The sequence below is a fragment of the Capra hircus genome, chromosome 3 (genome assembly GCF_001704415.2).
Source record: "Capra hircus breed San Clemente chromosome 3, ASM170441v1, whole genome shotgun sequence".
Taxonomy (NCBI): Eukaryota; Metazoa; Chordata; class Mammalia; order Artiodactyla; family Bovidae; genus Capra; species Capra hircus.
The window spans coordinates 45,656,375-45,676,906 of NC_030810.1; the positions used below are offsets into that span (position 1 = coordinate 45,656,375).

The window sequence follows — 20,532 nt, forward strand, 5'->3', positions numbered from 1 at the left end:
ACCAAAAGCTTTTTTGATTTTTCTGCATGCTATTCCCAGCATATTGGTTGTCATCCTTGGGTTTGTTGCTTCATGGTTTCATAGTGTCTGCCACAACTCCAGACCTCACATTTTCATTCACACATGAGAAAAAGAGGAGAAAGAGGGACAGGGGGAGAGTTCTCATGCCTCTCTCCCTCTTTTTAAATCAAGGGGAAAATGTTTTCTTAGGATCTCCCTGAGAATCTCTTTTCCTCCTCTTTCTGTTCTAGTAACCAGAACTGAGTCATATGCTTATGTCCTAGCTGCGGAGGAGGTTTGCCTAGTAACTCTTTGGCATTTCCAGTTTCTGATGGAGGCTGATACCACTGGCAAGGAAGAAAGAGAAAGGAAATGACAGTTGCCTGGGAAACCAGGCATGGCTACTTTGGCAGATTATTTTCAAATGTCTTTATCTGCTAAAGTTCAAATTCTATGACATCTTGGTCACAGGGTTGTTTCTGTATTATACATCAGTCAGTGTATCAACACTCTAAGGCCAGATCTATCTAAAAATACATGAATATATAGAAAGCCCAATGTGGCAAGTTATAATTTTTTCATCAAATAATAGGAAGAAATAATAAGCCTGAAACAATGAGCCTGTGTGTGTGTGTGCATATGTGTGTGTGTATGTGAAAAGGGTCTTATAAAACACACAGGGTCCCTGCTCAGTTTAAAACTATAGGAGTTTTAAAATAGCTTTGCCTGAGTGCTTTTTCAGTAGCATTTGAAACCTATTCAGGAGCAGACAGTGTAGCTTGCAGCATATTCTAATGCAGACAAACATCTTCATAGTTGACTATATTTCCCATAACCTCTTGATTGGACAGCTTCAGTGCAAGTTAGGAGCTTCAGTTCCTCCAGCATGGTCATCCACAGAGATAATTGTTGTAGTTGCTGCTCATATGTCACCGTCCCTCCAGAAAGAGTTCAAAAAGTCTTGTACGATTGCTTCTTTGTTGCATTGTCATGAGTTAGGAATGCACAAAAATGTTTGGTCAGTGGGAAAATTCATGCTCAGAGTGAATGAATAATTGGTTCTGGTTATAAACCCAGGAGGACTAGAGACTAATGAAATCCAGCCTTCTCCTCAATCTAATTAGAGCAGTGCAGAAATTGTCTTATATCTGGTTGCTGTTTCAGTTCGGTTCAGTCGCTCAGTCTTGTCTGTTTACAAGGTACTATTTTACACTTCATTGGAAAAGTTTATCTTACTATATGAACTAGAGTTCATCTTCAGAAGTTACCTGTGAGTTTATTTCTTCATACAGAATATTTTTTCATGTTATGCATTAAATCAGAGACATTTAGTTATAAGAAAGAAAATTTTTTCAACATGACATCAAAAAATCAGCTTAAACTTTTAAATGTTGACTATTTACATGGAAAAAATATTTCCCACAGACACACTGAAAATATGTGACAGTTTGATATAAATTATACATTTAAATATTTTTCTAATAATTTAAATACTATAAGGAGAAATATCTTAATTAGAAGCATTTGCAAATTGCTTAATTAGAATTAAAAATAAAGTCTTCTCAATATTCTTCAACAAAATAATAGATGTTTTATGTGGTTACATGTCCTCCTGGGACATCCAAGGAGTCAGTTTAGCTTTTTGTTGTTCTTCTTAGGAGGAAATTGAACGGATATGATGGAGAGTACATAAGTATTGTAACTGTAACTTTGCCTTAACATTTAACAATAATCAACGAAGAATTCTTTAAATTTTTATTGGAATATAGTTGATTTACAATGTTGTGCATTATCATGTATACAGCATAGTGAATCAGTTATACCTAAGCATACATCCATTCTTTTTTTAAGATTCTATTCCTGTATAGGCCATTAAGGGAGAATTTTTATAGAAAATATTTTATCATAGAAATTATGTTATTGGGTACTAGATTTTACATTTTTTCTGGTGTGTAAAGATAATGAATGTACATTTCTTTAAAATAAATGAGGTATGCCAGTGTTGCATTTTTAAAGGATATAAATTCCTGGGCCTTCTTGTCCTCGGTACATATGTCATAAGAAATGATGCCCATCAGCAGATGAATGGACAAGAAAGCTGTGGTACATATATACAATGGAGTATTACTCAGCCATTAAAAAGAATTCATTTGAATCAGTTCTAATGAGGTGGATGAAGCTGTAGCCTATTATACAAAGTGAAGTAAGTTAGAAAGAAAAACACCAATACAGTATACTAACACATATATATGGAATTTAGAAAAATGGTAATGAAAACCCTATATGCAAGACAGCAAAAGAGACACAGATGTATAGAACAGGCTTTTGGACTCTGTGGGAGAGGGAGAGGGTGGGATGATTTGGGAGAACAGCATTGAAACATGTATAATATCATATATGAAATGAATTGCCAGTCCAGGTTCGATGCATGATATAGGATGCTTGGGGCTGGTGCACTGGGACGACCCAGAGGGATGGTACAGGGAGGGAGGAGGGAGGGGGTTCAGGATGGGGAACACGTGTATACCTACGGCGGATTCATGTTGATGTATGGCAAAACCAATACAATATTGTAAAGTAATTAACCTCCAATTAAAATAAATAAATTTATATAAAAATAAAGAAATGATTTATCTCAAAATGTATAATATAAGGTTCATTTAAAGAAAGATTATGAACAAGAGAAAGACTCAATAGTGTGGTAGAATTGGCATGTCCAAAATATAAAATGCAAATGTCCATTTAACATAGGAGATGGATTAGGTAAAGTGGAAAAATAGTATATTCTTTCCCTAAGTTCCATTGAGAGAGAAACATCAGACAGTAGGAACTGAGGGGAGTTTTCCTATCCTTGTGACATGAATAGCCACTAATTAGAGAGTGTCTGAGAACATTTGAAAGACAAGTTAAAAGCTGGAATGAATAAACCCATGCCAAAAATTTGCAGAATCTTGCAAGAGTCAGCAAACCCAAGTTACTGCACTGGGAATTTATGGAGAAACAAAAACCCTGCCAACTTAATGTGGTTTCAGAAGTAATTGTACACTTAAATAGATAAAACCTCTGAATCTGATAAAAAGTAAATCACAGATTATACAATTTTATCAAAGTGACAGATGTACCAAGATATTGCGTTATTTCCTGTAATTGCTCTAACTGGAATCTTTTACCAGATTTGCAATTGGATAAATGCTATAAAGTAATAGCATTCTAGTAAGGATTTAATTTTCATGAGTGAAACCAAATGACACTATTAAGAACAAATGCCCCTAGATTCCAGTAACATGTACCCTAAGAATAAGAATTTCACATAGTGTATAAATATAATTATCTAGTGGCAATTATCTAATGATAAATATTTCTGGTCCTTAATTTATCTGTTATATCAAGTTTTGAAGACTTAGATATTTCTTATGGACCAGGCTTATATCATAAACACATTGAGCTATTTAGACTGATGTAGAACAGGGGTTGGAAAATTATGGCTTATATTCCAAATTTGGTGACCCTTTTTTAATAAATAAAACTTTATTGGAAAACAATCATCTCCATTTGTTAACATGTCATATATGGCATTGCACTACAATAGCAGAATTGAGTAATTGAGACAGAGAAAATATGGCCCACAGAACATAAAACACTTCTTGACATATTGAAATTGAAGACACTCAGTCATGTTGGACTCTTTGCAACCCCATGGACTCTAGCCTACCAGGCTTCTCCATCCATGGAATTTTCCAGGCAAGAGTACTGAAGTGGGTTGCCATTTCCTTCTCCATGAGATCCTCCCAACCCAGGGATCAAACCCGGGTCTCCCTCATTGTAGGCAGATGCTTTACCGTCTAAGCCACCAGGGAAGTCTTCAGTTCAGTTCAGTCGTTCAGTCGTGTCTGACTCTTTGCAACCCTATGAATCGTAGCATGCCAGGCCTCCCTGTCCATCACCAATTCCCAGAGTTCATTCAGAATCACGTCCATCGAGTCCGTGATGCCATCCAGCCATCTCATCCTCTGTCATCCTCTTCTCCTCCTGCCCCCAATCCCTCCCAGCATCAGAGTCTTTTCCAATGAGTCAACTCTTCGCATGAGGTGGCCAAAGTACTGTTTCAGCTTTAGCATCATTCCTTCCAAAGAAATCCCAGGGCTGATCTCCTTCAGAATGGATTGGTTCATTCCTTCAGAATGCATCTCCTTGCAGGAAGTCTTATATAGCCTTAAACAGAAAAACGTTTGTTGACTTCTTATCTAGCCTTAAATAGAAAAACGTTTGTTGACCCCTGGCATAGACTACAGTCTTAGAGCATATACTTTTCTTAAGAACACTCATGTTTAAACAATGGTCAAGCCGAATAATTTAGGCCAGATTTAGATGACTAGCCACTGCTGGAAAAAGTGGCTGCCCTGTGTCAGCCCTGACACTAACTTTCCATGTGACCTTAAACAAGTCACCAAGTCTCCTCTAGAGAGAAGGGAACATTCCTTTTTCCTGAGGTTGCAGTGCATAACACCAAATGGCAAAAATCAACACGGTCTTTTAAAGAAGAATGTGAAAGTCAAACCAGGGGAACATGTCTAAAATAGTTATAAATGCAAGGCAAGCCTGAAGTGAATATTGGGAGCTGAGAGGCAGAGCCTGGTTGGTCAGAGTTTCAAGCAGACAAATGAGGATGATTTGATCAAATTTAAATCCTGTACTCATGATAGGAAAACACACAGGCTTGTGTTTTCATGCACTAAGTATATGTCTATGATTTTATGGACTAGGATGGAGAAGAACACAATTTCATCATCTTCAAAAAATCATTTAAAGCATTCTCCAAGTCTAAGAAATGTCCTGTAGAAAAGAGAAATGTTTTTGATCATATATATGGGAAATAGCCAAAATGAATCTGTTAAATAATCATAATAAGCATTTGTATATTTTATGAGAAATCCTGCTGATAAGAAACCTATTTGACATTTTTTAAGCAAGATTTGCCAAAATGTACTGGCCATCTGAATTTTTTTTAAATCATGCAACACATAAGTCCTTAGGAAAACTTCAGGCAGCTCTGACCTCAATAATTTCTTAAAATATTTCCAACTCTGAAAGTCTTCCCTAAGTTTTTCAATACCTAACTCTTAAAGACCACCTACCATATGTCAGGCACTATTTATGTGCTTAACTTATTAACTTATTTTAATAATCAGAATAACCCTATAATGTAAGGATTCTTATTATCATTCCCATATTACAGATGAGAAGCGAAGATATTCTTGTTGATTTAAAGTCAAACAGCTAGTGAGAGGTAGAATTGGGATTTAGATCCAGGTTGTCCGAATTGATTCTGTGTCCTAAACTGCTTTCCTTTTGGAGTTTTGTTGCTATATTTGAGATATCGAAAAGAAAAAGAAAAAGAAAAACTCACCTGAATATTTCACTTAGTATTTTTTATTATTTGATTTTTTTTTTTTTACTTTACAATATTGTATTGGTTTTGCCATACATCAACATGGATCTGCCACGGGCGTACACATGTTCCCCATCCTGAACCCCCTCCCACCTCCCTCCCTATACCATTCCTTGGGTCATCCCAGTGCACCAGCCCCAAGCATCCTGTATTATGCATCAAACCTGGACTGGCAATTCATTTCACATATGATATTATACATATTTCAATGCCATTCTCCCAAATCATCCTACCCTCTCCCTCTCCCACAGAGTCCAAGACTGTTCTATACATCTGTGTCTCTTTTGCTGTCTCGCATACAGGGTTATTGTTATCATCTTTCTAAATTCCATATATATGCGTTAGTATACTGTATTCGTGTTTTTCTTTCTGGCTTACTTCACTCTGTATAAACGGCTCCAGTTTCATCCACCTCATCAGAACTGATTCAAATTTATTCTTTTTAATGGCTGAGTAATACTCCACTGTGTATATGTACCACAGCTTTCTTATCCATTCATCTGCTGATGGACATCTAGGTTGCTTCCATGTCCTAGCTACTGTAAACAGTGCTGCAATGACACTGGGGTACATGTGTCTCTTTCAATTCTGGTTTCTTCAATGTGTCTGCCCAGTAGTGGAATGGCTGGGTCATAAGGCAGTTCTATTTGCAGTTTTTTCAGGAATCTCCACACGGCTCTCCATAGTGGCTGTACTAGTTTGCATTCCCACCAACAGTGTAAGAGTGTTCCCTTTTCTACATACCCTCTCCAGCATTTATTGCTTGTAGACTTTTGGATAGCCGCCATTCTGACTGGTGTGAAATGGTGCTTCATTGTGGTTTTGATTTGCATTTCTCTGATAATTAGTGAACTCCGGGAGATGGTGATGGACAGGGAGGCCTGGCGTGCTGCGATTCATGGGGTCGCAAACAGTCGGACACGACTGAGCAACTGAACTGAACTGAATTGATAATGAGTGATGTTGAGCATCTTTTCATGTGTTTATTAGATGTCAGGACTAAACTTAACATAAGATATAGATATTCTAAGACAGATGAATTTCAGCTTTATCTGCCTTTAACATTATGCATACTTCTTAATAAGTAAGCTAATGTATATTCATTATAATATTCATTAAATCAGGCTTATTAGGATATCTCTTTGGCAACTGTTAATTAATTGTAGATGCCTGGTAAAAATTGAATGGTTTTTCTTTGTAAATATTTCTAGAATTCAAACATCTCACTGGTAAAGAATCATTCATTCATGCACATATGAATATCTTCACTAAACAAACACTGACTGAGAAGCTGTTTGTATGACTGACAATTTACTTGCTTTCATGAAGCTTGAATCTAGCAGGAGGAAAATAATTAGGAAGTAATCAAAAAGTATTTTAATTTTCAGTATTAAATATTTAAATAAAAATGTTAAATAATTTCAATGGTAAGTGTTGAGAAAATGGAACTGAGCAATATACAAAGTGAAGATGGGAAGGGAGATTTAATTTGGGGATATGAGAAGGAAATATATGAGCTGAGTGGAAAAGGAGCCAGCTTTGCAAAGATATATGGGTAGAATGTTATAGGCAGGAGAAGTAGCAATGATAAAAGTAACAGTCATGGATATTTTACACATTTCTACCACTTTTACATATAGAATATGAACATAGGTTGGTAAACATCATTTAACACAAGTGAGTACCAATTTCATTAGAACTTGATCATTAGAACTTCAGATAACATTACAATGAATCTGAATTATCAGCAAGTTACTTCGTTCAGACAAGTGATGATGAAATTGTCATCATAACTGATGGAGAATGTGACCCAAACTGTAACCAAGTCCTGATGTTTTCTCCCTGACCTAAGGTTGTGATTGTGCCTTCTAGGCCAGTCATTTGTAAGGGGAAGTCATACCAGTTAGATTCCTGTGCAGAAACAGGGAAATAGGCTCCAGACCCGCATGTGTTTACCATAAGGACAAAGGTATACAATCGAATGAGTACACTATACTCACATTTCTTCTCCAGGAGACCTGATTACCCTGTTAGAAAATGCAGTCTTGTTATAAGAATTCTTATCTTCCTCCTCTGCTTAACTATTCTTCATAGCACTTACAAACTTCTAGTATATTATTTTATTTACTTAATCATTTTATTGTCATTATCATCTGCACTGGAAGTAGAGTCCTTTCAAGGAGTAATTTTTCTTTCTTTTCATACAGTGCTATTCCCCAGACCCCAGAAGTCTCTCTAGCACATAATAATCTTTCAAAAGCAGTTTCTGAGCAGAGAAAGAGTACACAGATTTTTTTTTCGCATTTCTGAGTGTCTGAAAGAGTCTGAATTATAGTAGTATTTCATTTGCTGATCATAAAAGTCCTATAAGATAATGGCTACATAAATTTTAAAGGTGAAGGGACTAAATTTTATTAAGATTTGAGTCAACAATGCCTCCAGAGTTTCTGTACATAGTCAAAACTTGAGGATAGCATTCTGGTTAGTGGGGAGATAAAAAATTTGAAAATCAGAAGAATGGTACTATCTTTTCCTATGTTGTTTGTTATACTTGAAAATGGCTTGATAAATACTGATTATGTATGTAATGTGCATAAGTACTTCTAATCTTTGGGACCAACTCTCACCCTAGGTTTACAGTTATTCAAAGCTGTAACATCATGAAGCCAATATGCTTAGGAGATAATGAGTACAAAAGTTAGGAGTAGGGGCTTTTAGTACAAGCTGCTATGTATAAAATAAGCTACCAGGGTATATAGTACGTCTCACGGAATATAACCAATATTTTATAATATCTATAAATGAAATATAACCTCATGTAAGAATTAAAGATTTTAAAATTTAAAAAAAATAAAATAAAATAAAACATTTTAAATTAAAAAAAAATAAAATTGTGAATAACAACCTTGTTCATCTGAAACTTACATGATATTTTAAATCAACTATACCTGAAGAAAAGAAAAAAGTTTGTCTATAGCAGAAATTCATTTAAGAAAGTAAAAATTGACAAGATTGATGATGAAATTGTGGCCATACTGTGGAATTTTAAAATGCTTCATGAAGAGCTGAGTTTATCCATTGGTTCCCAAACCTGTGTGGATTATTAAAAATATGGATGTTAGAGCCTCAACTGGTACCTTGTATTGGTACAGATATTTAACAAGCTTCCCAGATTTTAGTTATGCAGTCAGGCCTGTACTCCATCCACAGACTGGCATTTGGAAACATGGTAAGCTACAAGGTTTTCAGGAAACAGTTAGAACATGTTTCTGTATATTTGAAATTTACTTCTGCCCGAAAAATACCCCCATATCTGTGCATAATAAACCCAGATAAATCTGACAAGAAGGTGGTTGGAATGTCTTTTGGAGCAATGTGTCATACACTGCCTCACAATATTATTTTTCTCCATCTGTTATAGGTCAATGCACAAACTGGCCCAGTTGGAAAGACTTGACTTAGGCAATAATGAATTCAGTGAGCTGGTGAGTGAATACGTTTTCTAAACTTGACCAACATACACCAGGAGATTATTTCTGTTGTTCTTTGTAACCCCAGGTATTAAATCAAGTGCACATTTACATTTGCTAAGTATAAAAACAATATAAAATCTGAAATTAAAGTGATTGTTTAGCTATATAGTAAACTATAGGTAACTGAATAATATTAGGATTAACTTTTTTTAAAAGGGTAGGGTAAGTAGATAGGCAGATGCAAGTTGTCAGTTTTGAGCACCAGCTATGTAGCAGGCACCATATTCAGTGTGTTATATATGTTGCCTCATTTAATCCTGATTTGCCATGTTACCATATTAACTTTATAGACACAAGCTGAAAGTGGTCACTGATTTACATATCTTTTATGTGGTTGAACAGGGCTTCCCTCATAGCTCAGTGGTAAAGAATCCGCCTGCAGTGCAGGACACCCCAATTCAATTTCTGGGTTGGGAAGATCCACTAGAGAAGGGATAGGCTACCCACTCCAGTATTCTTGGGCTTCCCTTCTGGCTCAGCTGGTAAAGAATCCACCTGCAATGTGGGAGACCAGGATTCCATCCCTGGATTGAGAAAATCCCCTGGAGAAGGGAAAGGCTACCCAAGCCAGTTTCTGGCCTGCATTCAAGACATCCTGGATTCCATGGCCTAGATTCCAGACATCCTGGAATGTGAAGTTAAGTGGGCCTTAGGAAATATCACTACGAACAAAGCTAGTGGAGGTGATGGAATTCTATCTGAGCTATTTCAAATCCCAAAAGATGATGCTATTAAAGTGCTGCACTCAATATGCCAGCAAATCTGGAAAACTCAGCAGTGGCCACAGGACTGGAAAAGGTCAGTTTTCATTCCAATCCCAAAGAAAGGCAATGCCAAAGAATGTTCAAACTACTGCACAATTGCACTCATCTCACATGCTAGCAAAGTAATGCTCAGAATTCTCCAAACCAGGCTTCAACAGTATGTGAACCATGAACTTCTAGATGTTTAAGCTGGATTTTAAAAAGGCAGAGGAACCAGAGATGAAATTGCCAACATTCGTTGTATAATGAGAAAGTGAGGGAATTCCAGAAAAACATCTACTTTTGCTTTATTGACTATGCCAAAGCCTTTGACTGTGTGAACCACAACAAACTGTGGAAAATTCTTCAAGAGATGGGAATAGCGGACCACCTGACCTGCCTCCTGAGAAATCTCTATGCAGGTCAAGAAGCAACAGTTAGAACTGGACATGGAACAACAGACTGGTTCTAAATCGGAGAAGGAGTACTATTGTCACCCTGCTTATTTAACTTATATGCAGAGTACATTATGTGATGTGAAATGCTGGGCTGGATGAAGCACAAGCTGGAATCAAGACTGCCGGGAGAAATATCACTAACCTCAGAGATGCAGATGACACCACCCTTATGGCAGAAAGTGAAAAAGAACTAAAGAGCCTCTTGATGAAAGTGAAAGAGGAGAGTGAAAAGTTGGCTTAAAGTTCAACATTCAGAAAACTAAGATCATGACATCCGATCCCATCACTTCATGGCAAATAGATAGCAAAACAAGTAGAAAGAGTGACAGATTTTATTTTGGGGAGCTCCCAAATCCCTGAAGATGGTGACTGCAGCCATGATATTAAAAGACTTTTAGTCCTTGGAAGAAAAGTTATGACCAAACTAGACAGCATGTTAAAAAGCATAGACATTACTTTGCCAACAAAGGTCCATCTAGTCAAGGCTATGGTTTTTCCGGTAGTTGTGTATGGATTTGAGAGTTGGACTATAAAGAAAGCTGAGCACCAAAAAATTGATGCTTTTGAACTGTGGTGTTGGAGAAGACTCTTGAAAGTCCCTTGGACTGCAAAGAGATCCAACCAGTCAATCCTAAAGGAGATCAGTCCTGGGTGTTCATTGGAAGGACTGATGTTGAAGCTGAAACTCCAATACTTTGGCCACCTGATGTGAAGAGCTGACTCATTTGAAAAGACCCTGATGCTGGGAAAGATTGAAGGCGAGAGAAGGGGATGACAGAGGATGAGATGGTTGGATGGCATCATTGACTCAATGGACATGAGTTTGGGTAAACTCCAGGAGTTGGTTATGGACATGGAGGCCTGGCATGCTGTGGTCCATGGGGTTGCAAAGAGTCAGACACGATTGAGCAACTGAACTAAATTGGACTAAACTTTGACCATAACTAATTTGGTCATTATTCCAGCCTTTATCCAGTTTATTGAGGCTAAAAACTAATTTTTATTCCTCTGTGATTAGAAGTTTAATCTAATTTTATGAGTTACATGTTCCCTTTAGGTTGTGTTCATCTTTCTTGCAGAGAAATGCTCTGTCATCTCTTGCTTTTCTCTGCATGTCTCCTTAAGATGAAATTTGGGTGAGTGCAAAGGAAGGTACATGTCTTTGTAACTTGAGGGAAAGAGACCCCCTGGACTCAGACTGGCTTTCAGAAGTGTTGGCCTCTGAGGCTGATGTCTGCAGCTGATAGTTCCTTCTATGTCCAGTCTGCAGTTCTGAACCTGCAGTCAGTTTTTTGGGTTCAGGTGGTACCCCCCTGCTAGCATTGGCCATCTCCCTCTTGCTGAAGGTACAGTCACCCAGCCATCACTGCATGTGCGTGCGTGAGTCCTTGCCCTGTCTTCCCTTCTGCACCATACTTGGCAGTCTTTCCCTGAATTCTGTTGTGAAGGAACCCTCACCAGTCACAATGCTACTAGTGGCCCTAAACCAAGTCTACAGGCTCCGAGAATCCACATGACATGCAAACTGAAAAAGGTCCAATAAAACATAAATTTCAGAGCTTCCTTTTGCCTGCTACACTGCACTGACAAGCTCGCTCTGCTTTGGATGCACCTAACTTTGTTATAGGGCAGCTGGCAAGGTGGCCTCAACACAATATGTCAAGAGGACCTGGTACCTAGTATAACACACCTCTGGTATTTTTTAGGGAAATGTTTATTAATTTAAGCAGAGCGAGTGGTAACGGTAGTGCATAACAGTAGCAAAACTAGTTTATACTAGTTTTTAAATTAGTTTTTAAGAAGGTAGGATCTGCCCATGACATATAACTTGGCCTAGTAGTTGAAAGAACATGTACAATGGTTTCAGATGACTGAGGTTTAACTTTCATCACTGGTTAGCTGGGTACCTTTAGATCTGTAACTTGCTCTCTATCCTCAGCTTCCTCTTCAATAAAATAAAGGTATCAAACCTAACTATCACATAGACTTTTTGAGAGAATTTCATGTGAGAGAATCTATAATAAAGTGTGTTTCAAATGAATTTCAGTTTTGTCCAGTATAGCATTTTGCAGGCCTTTTGTATGGATACTTTGTGAATCAATGTTTTACGCTAAATATTTCCATCAACGAAGATGAATAAGACATGTTTTTTTTTGAAATTAAGCTTTCTAAAAGTAAATTTTAAATAGATCTATTTTACCTTCTGCTTTATGATGTCTAAGAAATCATCTGAGCAAAAATATCTTTTACTTTTGAATTCCCAATATTCCCACTTGTCACAAAGTAGGTCTCTTAAACATTTTCTTTTGCATTTGTACTGGGGTACTTTATTTGATAATACTCAGTTATTTGGTAGGGTAGGGGGATGGGAGTATAATTCTAGAACTTCATATCTCTAATATTATTTACTTTTAGTCAAATATTTGACTTTCATTAATCATACTTGTGGGATTAGCTGTTGTTTCTGTGACAGTAACAACTTTTAATGTGAAAATAAGAGAATTTGCTTTGATAAGAGACCTCTAGAAGCAATATCACATGGAGGAAAGGGAATTAAATTCTAATCTGTAGCTAAATACTGACACATAGAAGATTATTAGATGATTCATTTTGTGACACAGTAAAAATGTGGAGGGATGGCAGTAAGTAAAAAAAAGAAAGAATGAGGAAGCCTAACGAAGAGAACAGATGTCTGCTTCTTAGAGAAGCAATGTACATATCCTGCATAAGGTTTGAACTGGAAATGCCTACTTATGGATGCTTTTGTAGTCATAAAAGATTCTACACAAAAGAAATTATGCTTCTAATAGCAGTAAACTCTAGAAGATTCTGGGCTTCCCTGGTGGCTCAGAGATTAAAGCGTCTGCCTGAATGAAGGAGACCTGGGTTCAGTCCCTGGGTCAGGAAGATCCCCTGGAGAGGGAAATGGCAACCCACTCCAGTATTCTTGCCTGGAGAATCCCATGGATGGAGGAGCCTGGTGGGCTACAGTCCACGGGGTCGCAAAGAGTCGGACACGACTGAGTGACTTCACTTTCACTAAAAGATTCTGGACACAGTTCTGAAACATAATAGATTCCTAAAGCTTTTTTTCCCCCAAAGATATCTTTTACAGCTTTTTAATCAATATAAAAATTAAATAAACATTCATTTAAAAATTTATAAAATTAAAAGTATACAGATGATAGTATAAATAGTTGGTGATTTCATCCATGTGTGTAATCATTATTAATAATTTTGGTATATTCTTTTTCCCCTCTCCCATTTTCTTTTTTATGAGATCAAATGAATATTACTTGGGGCCTGATCAGAAATGGCACACTGTTAGGTTGATGTGAGGAGTTGGATAGTATCAATCCTTAAACCCTCTTGTATATCCTAGGTAGTACAGTCTTCACACTGTCACAATAATGAATAACATCTTAATGTCAAGCAATGGGCAACGATGCTAAAGCAGATTAAGTGATTATCATGGTGCCCAGAAGCTGTATGGTAATATATTTCAGGAGTATAGAGATTTATCCCATAAACTAAGAACTGTTACTGGTTCTGAACTGGTGGAGGAAATAATGAAGCCCCCAAAGTGAATCACCATCAGCAAGAATACTGGCAAATGGAACAGACTGAATAGCAAAGCCTGGAGGAAATAGGATGGCTCCAGTAAGTGTGAGGTCACGGCTGACCATCCCTCAGATCTAGCTCCAGCTTCCTGCTCCTTCACTTCCTCTCTTCACCCGACTCTGCCTTACAAAGGAGAGGCTGAGACATGCAGAGAAATGTCACTTTGAGCCCTCGACAATTCTGCTATGAGAACCTTCATCAAAAGAGTCAGTCATAAGAAGCAAAATAGAAAGCTTTTTGCCACCAGAAAGAGAAATTTGCTCAGCTCAGAGGAGGTTAACAGCAGACTGGAAAAGGGTCTGTGTGTAGCTTAGAGTTCCGGAATTAAAAGGTAGCAGGCAGCAGCCTGGGTGACAAACCACTGACCACAAAGTGACAAAGGACAGCGGGAGGTGAACACAGAGATTACAGTGGGCATTGGAGCAGCATCTCCTGTTATGTGAAAGTTTCTCTTCTTTTTGCCCACCACTCCGCACCCCCACCCACCACCACAAAGGGACTCCTACAAGGAATACTTGGGAAAGAGGATCTTGATATGGGAGGTCAGATCCAAACAGGAGGGAGGGAAGAGAAATGAGCTTTGAAATTTTACTGTAACTATGACATACCTATTGTTTATGTGTTATATAGAAAGAGATTTCTATTTACTATATTGAAATGATAGTGTATACTCTTATTTCTGTATTCAGTCATGATTATCAAATTGAAATAATTAGATTCTTTATAGACGTTATGTCATAAGCTTTCTCTGCAGCTGAATTAGGAAGACTGTCAAATAATAGCCATGAAACAAATAGTGAACTAAAACTTAAATTTAAGAGAAAATTATAAAATTAAAGAAGCTTAAAATTTTATTATATCAAATTTGCTAGGTTTAAAATAATATATGTAATATATGTTTAAGTTAGAAAGCAGAATAAAATATATCCTTGAGAACCTATCACTATATTCTTATGAACTAGAAAATCATCAGTTCTGTACAGTCCTAAATTTTATTTCACATTCCATACATTTGTATATATTTCGAACATTATATTATTTCAATTTGCTTGTTCTCAAGCTTTCTAAAAACATGACTGTACTACAACTTTATTTACCCTTTATTTTCTCATGTACAATCATTTTTATTACACTTTTTAGCTTTTTATTTTGTATTGGAGCATAGTTGATTAACAATGTTGTGTTAGTTTCTCTCTGGTGCCTCAGCAGTAAATAATCTGCCCACCGTGCAGGAGACCATCTGCAATGTAGGAGACATGGGTTCAGTCTCCCAGGTGGGGAAGATCCCCTGGAGAAGGAAACGGCAACCCACTCCAGTATTCTTGCCTGGGAAATCCCATGGACAGAGAAGCCTGGCAGGCTACAGTCCATGGGGTTGCAAGAACTGGACACGACTTAGTGACTAAACCACCACCATACAGCAAAGTGATTCAGTTATTCATATACATGTATCTATTCTTGTTCAAATTCTTTTCCCATTTAAGTTGTTATATAATATAAAGCAGAATTCCCTATGCTATACAGTAGGTCCTTGTTAGTAATCCATTTTATTGCTGTGATGAATATTTTTATAAATACACATGTACAAGAGTTTATGTAAGACATATATTTACAAGTGAAATTTCTTGGTCCTAGATTGTGCACATACTCAATTCAAAAAATAGTTTTAGTTTTTTTGTTTGTTTGTTTCAAAACAGTATGTGTAAGAGTTCCCAAGCTTTGTATCTTCTTCTATATGTGATTGTCAGATTTTATTACTTTTGTTTCTTTTTTTTTTTATGTGTAGAATCACTTTTTTTTTTTAACTTTATTTTACTTTACAATACTGTATTGTTTTGCCATACATTGACGTGAATCCACCACGGGTGTATTATTATGATATTAATTTGCATATCTCTGATTCCTAATGTGATTAAAATTTTTCCCTAAGCTAGTGGTAGTTTGTGTTTCCTCTTCTGTGAAATGCCTGTTTATATATTATTGGGCCATATACTGTTAGTTGTCTTTTTCTCATAGATATCCAGGGATCTTTTATATATTCTAGATATTAATCCTTTGTTGATTATGTATACTACAGATATCTCCCCTGAGTCTCTGCAGGGTCACTTTATTTTCTTCATAATATCTTTTGATAACCAGAAGTTCTTAACTGAAACATAACAAAATGCATAATTTTTATGTCTAGAAGGTCCTGTGTCTTACTTAAGAAGGTCTTGGTTCCCCGAAATCAAATAGATCTTTTTATATGCTTTCTTCTTTAAAAAATGAGGATTTCATTATTCATAGTCAAATTTATTTCCACCTGGGCTTAATGTTTTATATTGCATACATTTTTTCTTAACAGATATTGAATTTCTCAAGCAACATTTACTTAGTTATTCTTTTCACCTAACTACAAAGTCCTATTAATAAAATATGATTTCTATACATTAATATGTTACTTTCTTCATTGATCATTTTACTATCTTGGTGCTAAAACCGATGTCTTAATTAGCACAAACAGTAAATTTTTGATATCTGATAGGACAAGTGTCTCCAACTTAGGCACTTGGACATTTTAGATACTTGAATTTTAGAAAAAGTTTTTCAGGTCTCTCAAAAGGAAAAAAACATTGTTAGAATTTGATTAAAAATGGATTCTATAAATCAATTTTGATTGGACTAAAAATATAAAATTGATATTTTATGATACTGAATTCTTATGCATCATGACATATCTCCACTTGTCTATTTTTATATCGTTCAGTATAATTTTGTAATTTTTTTTAAAGTTTTTATGTATTTCTAATCAGTTTACTCCTTTCTACCTTATTTTTTTGTTGTAGTTATAAATGCATTTTAAAAAAATATATAGTCTCCAACTATTTTGTTGCAGCCTGTAGTAATCCATTTGATTCTTGCATTTTTACTTATATCTATGTACTTGCCAAACTCCCTTAATAATATGAATAATTTGTCTGTAGATTCTTTAGGGATTTCTAAAGTGATTTCTAATTTGTCTGTAGATTTCTTTAGTGATGGTTTAGTCACTAATCTGAATAGTTGAGTAGAAGAAAGTGTCATTGATTCTTGATTTTAATTGAAATACATTTAATGTTTATTATTAAAAATGCTCTTTAATATTTGTTTTAGATAGATACTTTTATTAGGTTCAAACATATCTTCCTATTTCTAAGAAAATTTATTATGATGCTTTGCCAAACTCTATAAAATGCTCTTTTTGAATTTATTCAAATAATGTTGTTTCTCCTTTAAACTGTTAATGCCATAAATTACATAGAATTTCTAGTGAAAACCACCTTTGAATCTCTGAAATACATCCAACATAATTATGACCTTCTGTATAAACTATATTCAGTTCAATCTTGAGAATTGTTTTTACATCTATGCTCATGCATGAGGTTGGTATATATTATTATTGTGTACTCTATCTGTGAGTTCATTTTTTTCACCCATTTTGGAATATTAACAGTCTTTATCTCCTCAAATGTTGCCTTTTATCTCTATCTTCTGTCTCTTCTGCTAAAATCTGGATTAAATATGTATATGAGTGATTTTGAAGTAAGTGATTTTGAATAACCATTTTATTAATTATTTTGTAAGCTTTTTTCTGGAAAAGTAATCAGATAAAGGGTAATTCTAAAATATGTATTTCATGTCCTTAAAGAAAGTCTTTCTGCCTCTGTACCTAAAATTAGCCAGTATTCACTCTCCAGAGTTTAAGGCATGATGATGAAATCATTTTAAGAATATGTTCAACTCTTTGAGCAGCTTAATGTACCAGTTAGTTCTAACCTACAGGTGATTCAAATTCTGGATACAAGAACAAAACATGCATTTTAAAAAGCAAAACACCTAAATAACAGCAACAAAAATATTTATAGTGTAAAAAAATTTTTTTAATTAAGAAAACAATTCTTTAAACAGCAAAGATGGATTGCTTTTAAAGATTCAGAGGATTCATCAGGATAGGAAATAATAGCATTGTTTGCATTGTTTTAACTATCTAATATTTGAAACAGTATGTCAAGTAGTCTTTATAGATTTCATAAATTTGGCCATCCATAGACTGTATTCGGGCTTCCCAGGTGGATCAGATGGTAAAGAATACGACTATAATGTAAGAGACTCGTGTTCAGTCCCTGGGTCAGGAAGATCCCTGGAGAAGGGGATGGCAGCCCACTCCAGTATTCTTGCCTGGAGAATTCCATGGACAGAGGAGCCTGGCAGGCTACAATCCATGGGATCTCAAAGAGTCAGACATGACTTAGCAACTAAACAACAGTGGACTATAGTAGAGTATTTATATTATAAAACTTCTTTATGGAAAAGCAAAAATAGTGTGCACTTTATAAATCACTATTTTAAATACTTAGTAAGGCTATAGATCACAATAAACAAGAATTTCTAGTCTCAATATTCAAACTGAATTTGTTTCTGTTGACTTTTTCAACTTTATTTCATTGAATCAAACAAAACTTTCAAATGGATAAATCAAGTGAAGAATGGAAACACTCTGAGCAAAATAGTGTAGAAGAAATGCCAATAGTTTTATAGGCCATTTGGCTTTATAAATAATATGGATGTGTTTTCATAGAAATCTGAGGTAGCTGAATGCTCTTTTAACTTGTAATTTAAATTGATTAGAATTTAATTAAGCTTTACCTTAATGGCCAATGAGTTCACCTCCATAGTTTGCCCAAGGTATGCTCATTTTTAATTACCTAGGATGCGTGTATACATGAGGCAAGCATTATATTCACATATCCAGCAATTTCCTTCATAGATAATTACAGCAAAGGCTTTCCACATGCCGTGTCGTAACTCACTTCAGTTGTGTCCAACTTTTCAGGACCTTATGGACTGTAGCCCACTAGGCTTCTCTGTCCATGGGATTCTCCAGGCAAGGAGAGGACAGAGTTGCCATGCCCTCCCCCAGGGGATCTTCCCAACTCAGGGATCAAACTGGCATCTCACGTCTCTGGCTGTGGCAGGCAGGTTCTTTATTAGTGCCTTGGGAAGTCCCAGGTTTGCCACACCTACTAATAAAATTTTGCTAATTATTCCTCAAGTAAAACTTATAAGAAAGAAAAACATAATAAAAATATGATTTGTCATCATATAACCAGTCATCCCATTTTCAGGGAAAAATATTTAAAACATCCTAGTTATTAACTCTTCCATTTCCTGTATTTGTAAAATGATTGATGCCATAGACTTTGTGTGTGTATACACATATAAATTTATATATATCACAGACATTGCCAGAGTTTATTAATATATCAAGAGAAAGTTGAAAAATGTAACTAGTTTTAAAATGATTAGAGGCACATCAGTTTCTGTACCAGTAAAGGTTCAAACGGGATGGAAACTATATTAAGCATTTAACAAAGAAAGTTTAATATAAACAATGGGCAATCATATTAGAAAACTGGACAGAAGGGGGACTCTGAAGGACCAGAGATGTAATAACTCTAGGAAGCAGCTACCACCTCTAATAGAGGAGACAAATGGAAGACAGTAGTCTAAGGAATTATGAAAACTTAAAGCTGAGACTCAGGCATATAAAGTAGAGCACCAGTGAGCTGGTGCTGGTGTCTTCAAGGGGCTAATAAGGCTAGTTCTAGTTGTGTGGAAAAACTGCAAGCTGCAAACAACTGCTGTTGCTAAATGTTAGTGTCACCATAGGAGCAGTGTTGTTGTTGAGATGCTAACTGTCCAGCCATTAAGTAAAAGAAGCAAGTCCCTTCTTCCTCTAGCCTCCCAGTCTGTCTCCACTATAACCAGTTGCCAGTGCCTGATGCAGAGCCACCTGTCAAAAAAAAATTTAACTCAGAATTTCACTTCATGTCTGAACATAATTATGGAGTTTTTTTCAATAGGAGGATCAAACTGGGGTGTCCATTTTTATAAGTGCAACATCTGTTGATCTAGAACTTTAAGGAGCAATCTACAATGTTGTATCTACAAACCTCATTTCTTTACTTTTAAACTTTATTTTTCCTAACAATAAAATAAATTATCTTTGCCTCTGTTTTCAGAGGAAGAAGCTTTTCCCTCATTGCCATTTCTCATTACTGCAATAAGGCTGGGCACTTTAAATGAAATTAATCAGCACTATTTGTTGTTGTTCAGTCGCTAAGTCCTGTCCAACTCTTTGAGACTCTATGAACTGTAGCACACGAGGCTTGCTATCCTTTGCTATCTCCCGGAATTCGCTCAAACTCAGGTCCACTGAGTCAGTGATACCATCCAACCATTTCATCTTCTATCACCCTCTTTTTTTGTCTTCCGTTTTTCCCATCATCAGGGTCGTTTCCAATAAGTTGGCTCTTTGCATCAGGTGGTCAAAGTGCTGCAGCTTCAGCTTCAGTCCTTCCAATGAATATTCAGGGCTTCCTTTCAGATTGACTGGTTTGATCTTGCTGTCCGAGGGACTCTTGGGACTCTTCTCCAACACCACAGTTCAAAAGCATCAATTCTTCAGCACTCAGCTTTCATTATGGTCCAACTCTCACATCATACATGACTACTGGAAAAACCATAGCTTTGACTTTATGGACATTTGTCAGCAAAATAATGTCTCTGCTTTTTAATATGCTGTCTAGGTTTGTCATACCTTTTCTTCCAATAAACAAGCATCTTTTAATTTGATGTCTGCAGTCACCATCTGCAGTGATTTTGGAGCCCAAGAAAATAAAGTCTGTCACGGCTTCCATTGTTTCCCC

The 20,532-nt window shown here is 36.1% G+C and overlaps 1 protein-coding gene across 1 annotated transcript in view; it reads left to right on the forward strand.

The window, feature by feature from the left end:
- LRRC7 (leucine rich repeat containing 7) overlaps positions 1-20,532 on the forward strand; it is a 390,782-nt gene that overhangs the window by 176,087 nt on the left and 194,163 nt on the right. The window contains exon 6 of the mRNA XM_018045424.1: positions 8,871-8,934. Coding sequence (XP_017900913.1) covers positions 8,871-8,934 — 64 coding nt within the window. The remainder of the gene's footprint in view (positions 1-8,870; positions 8,935-20,532) is intronic.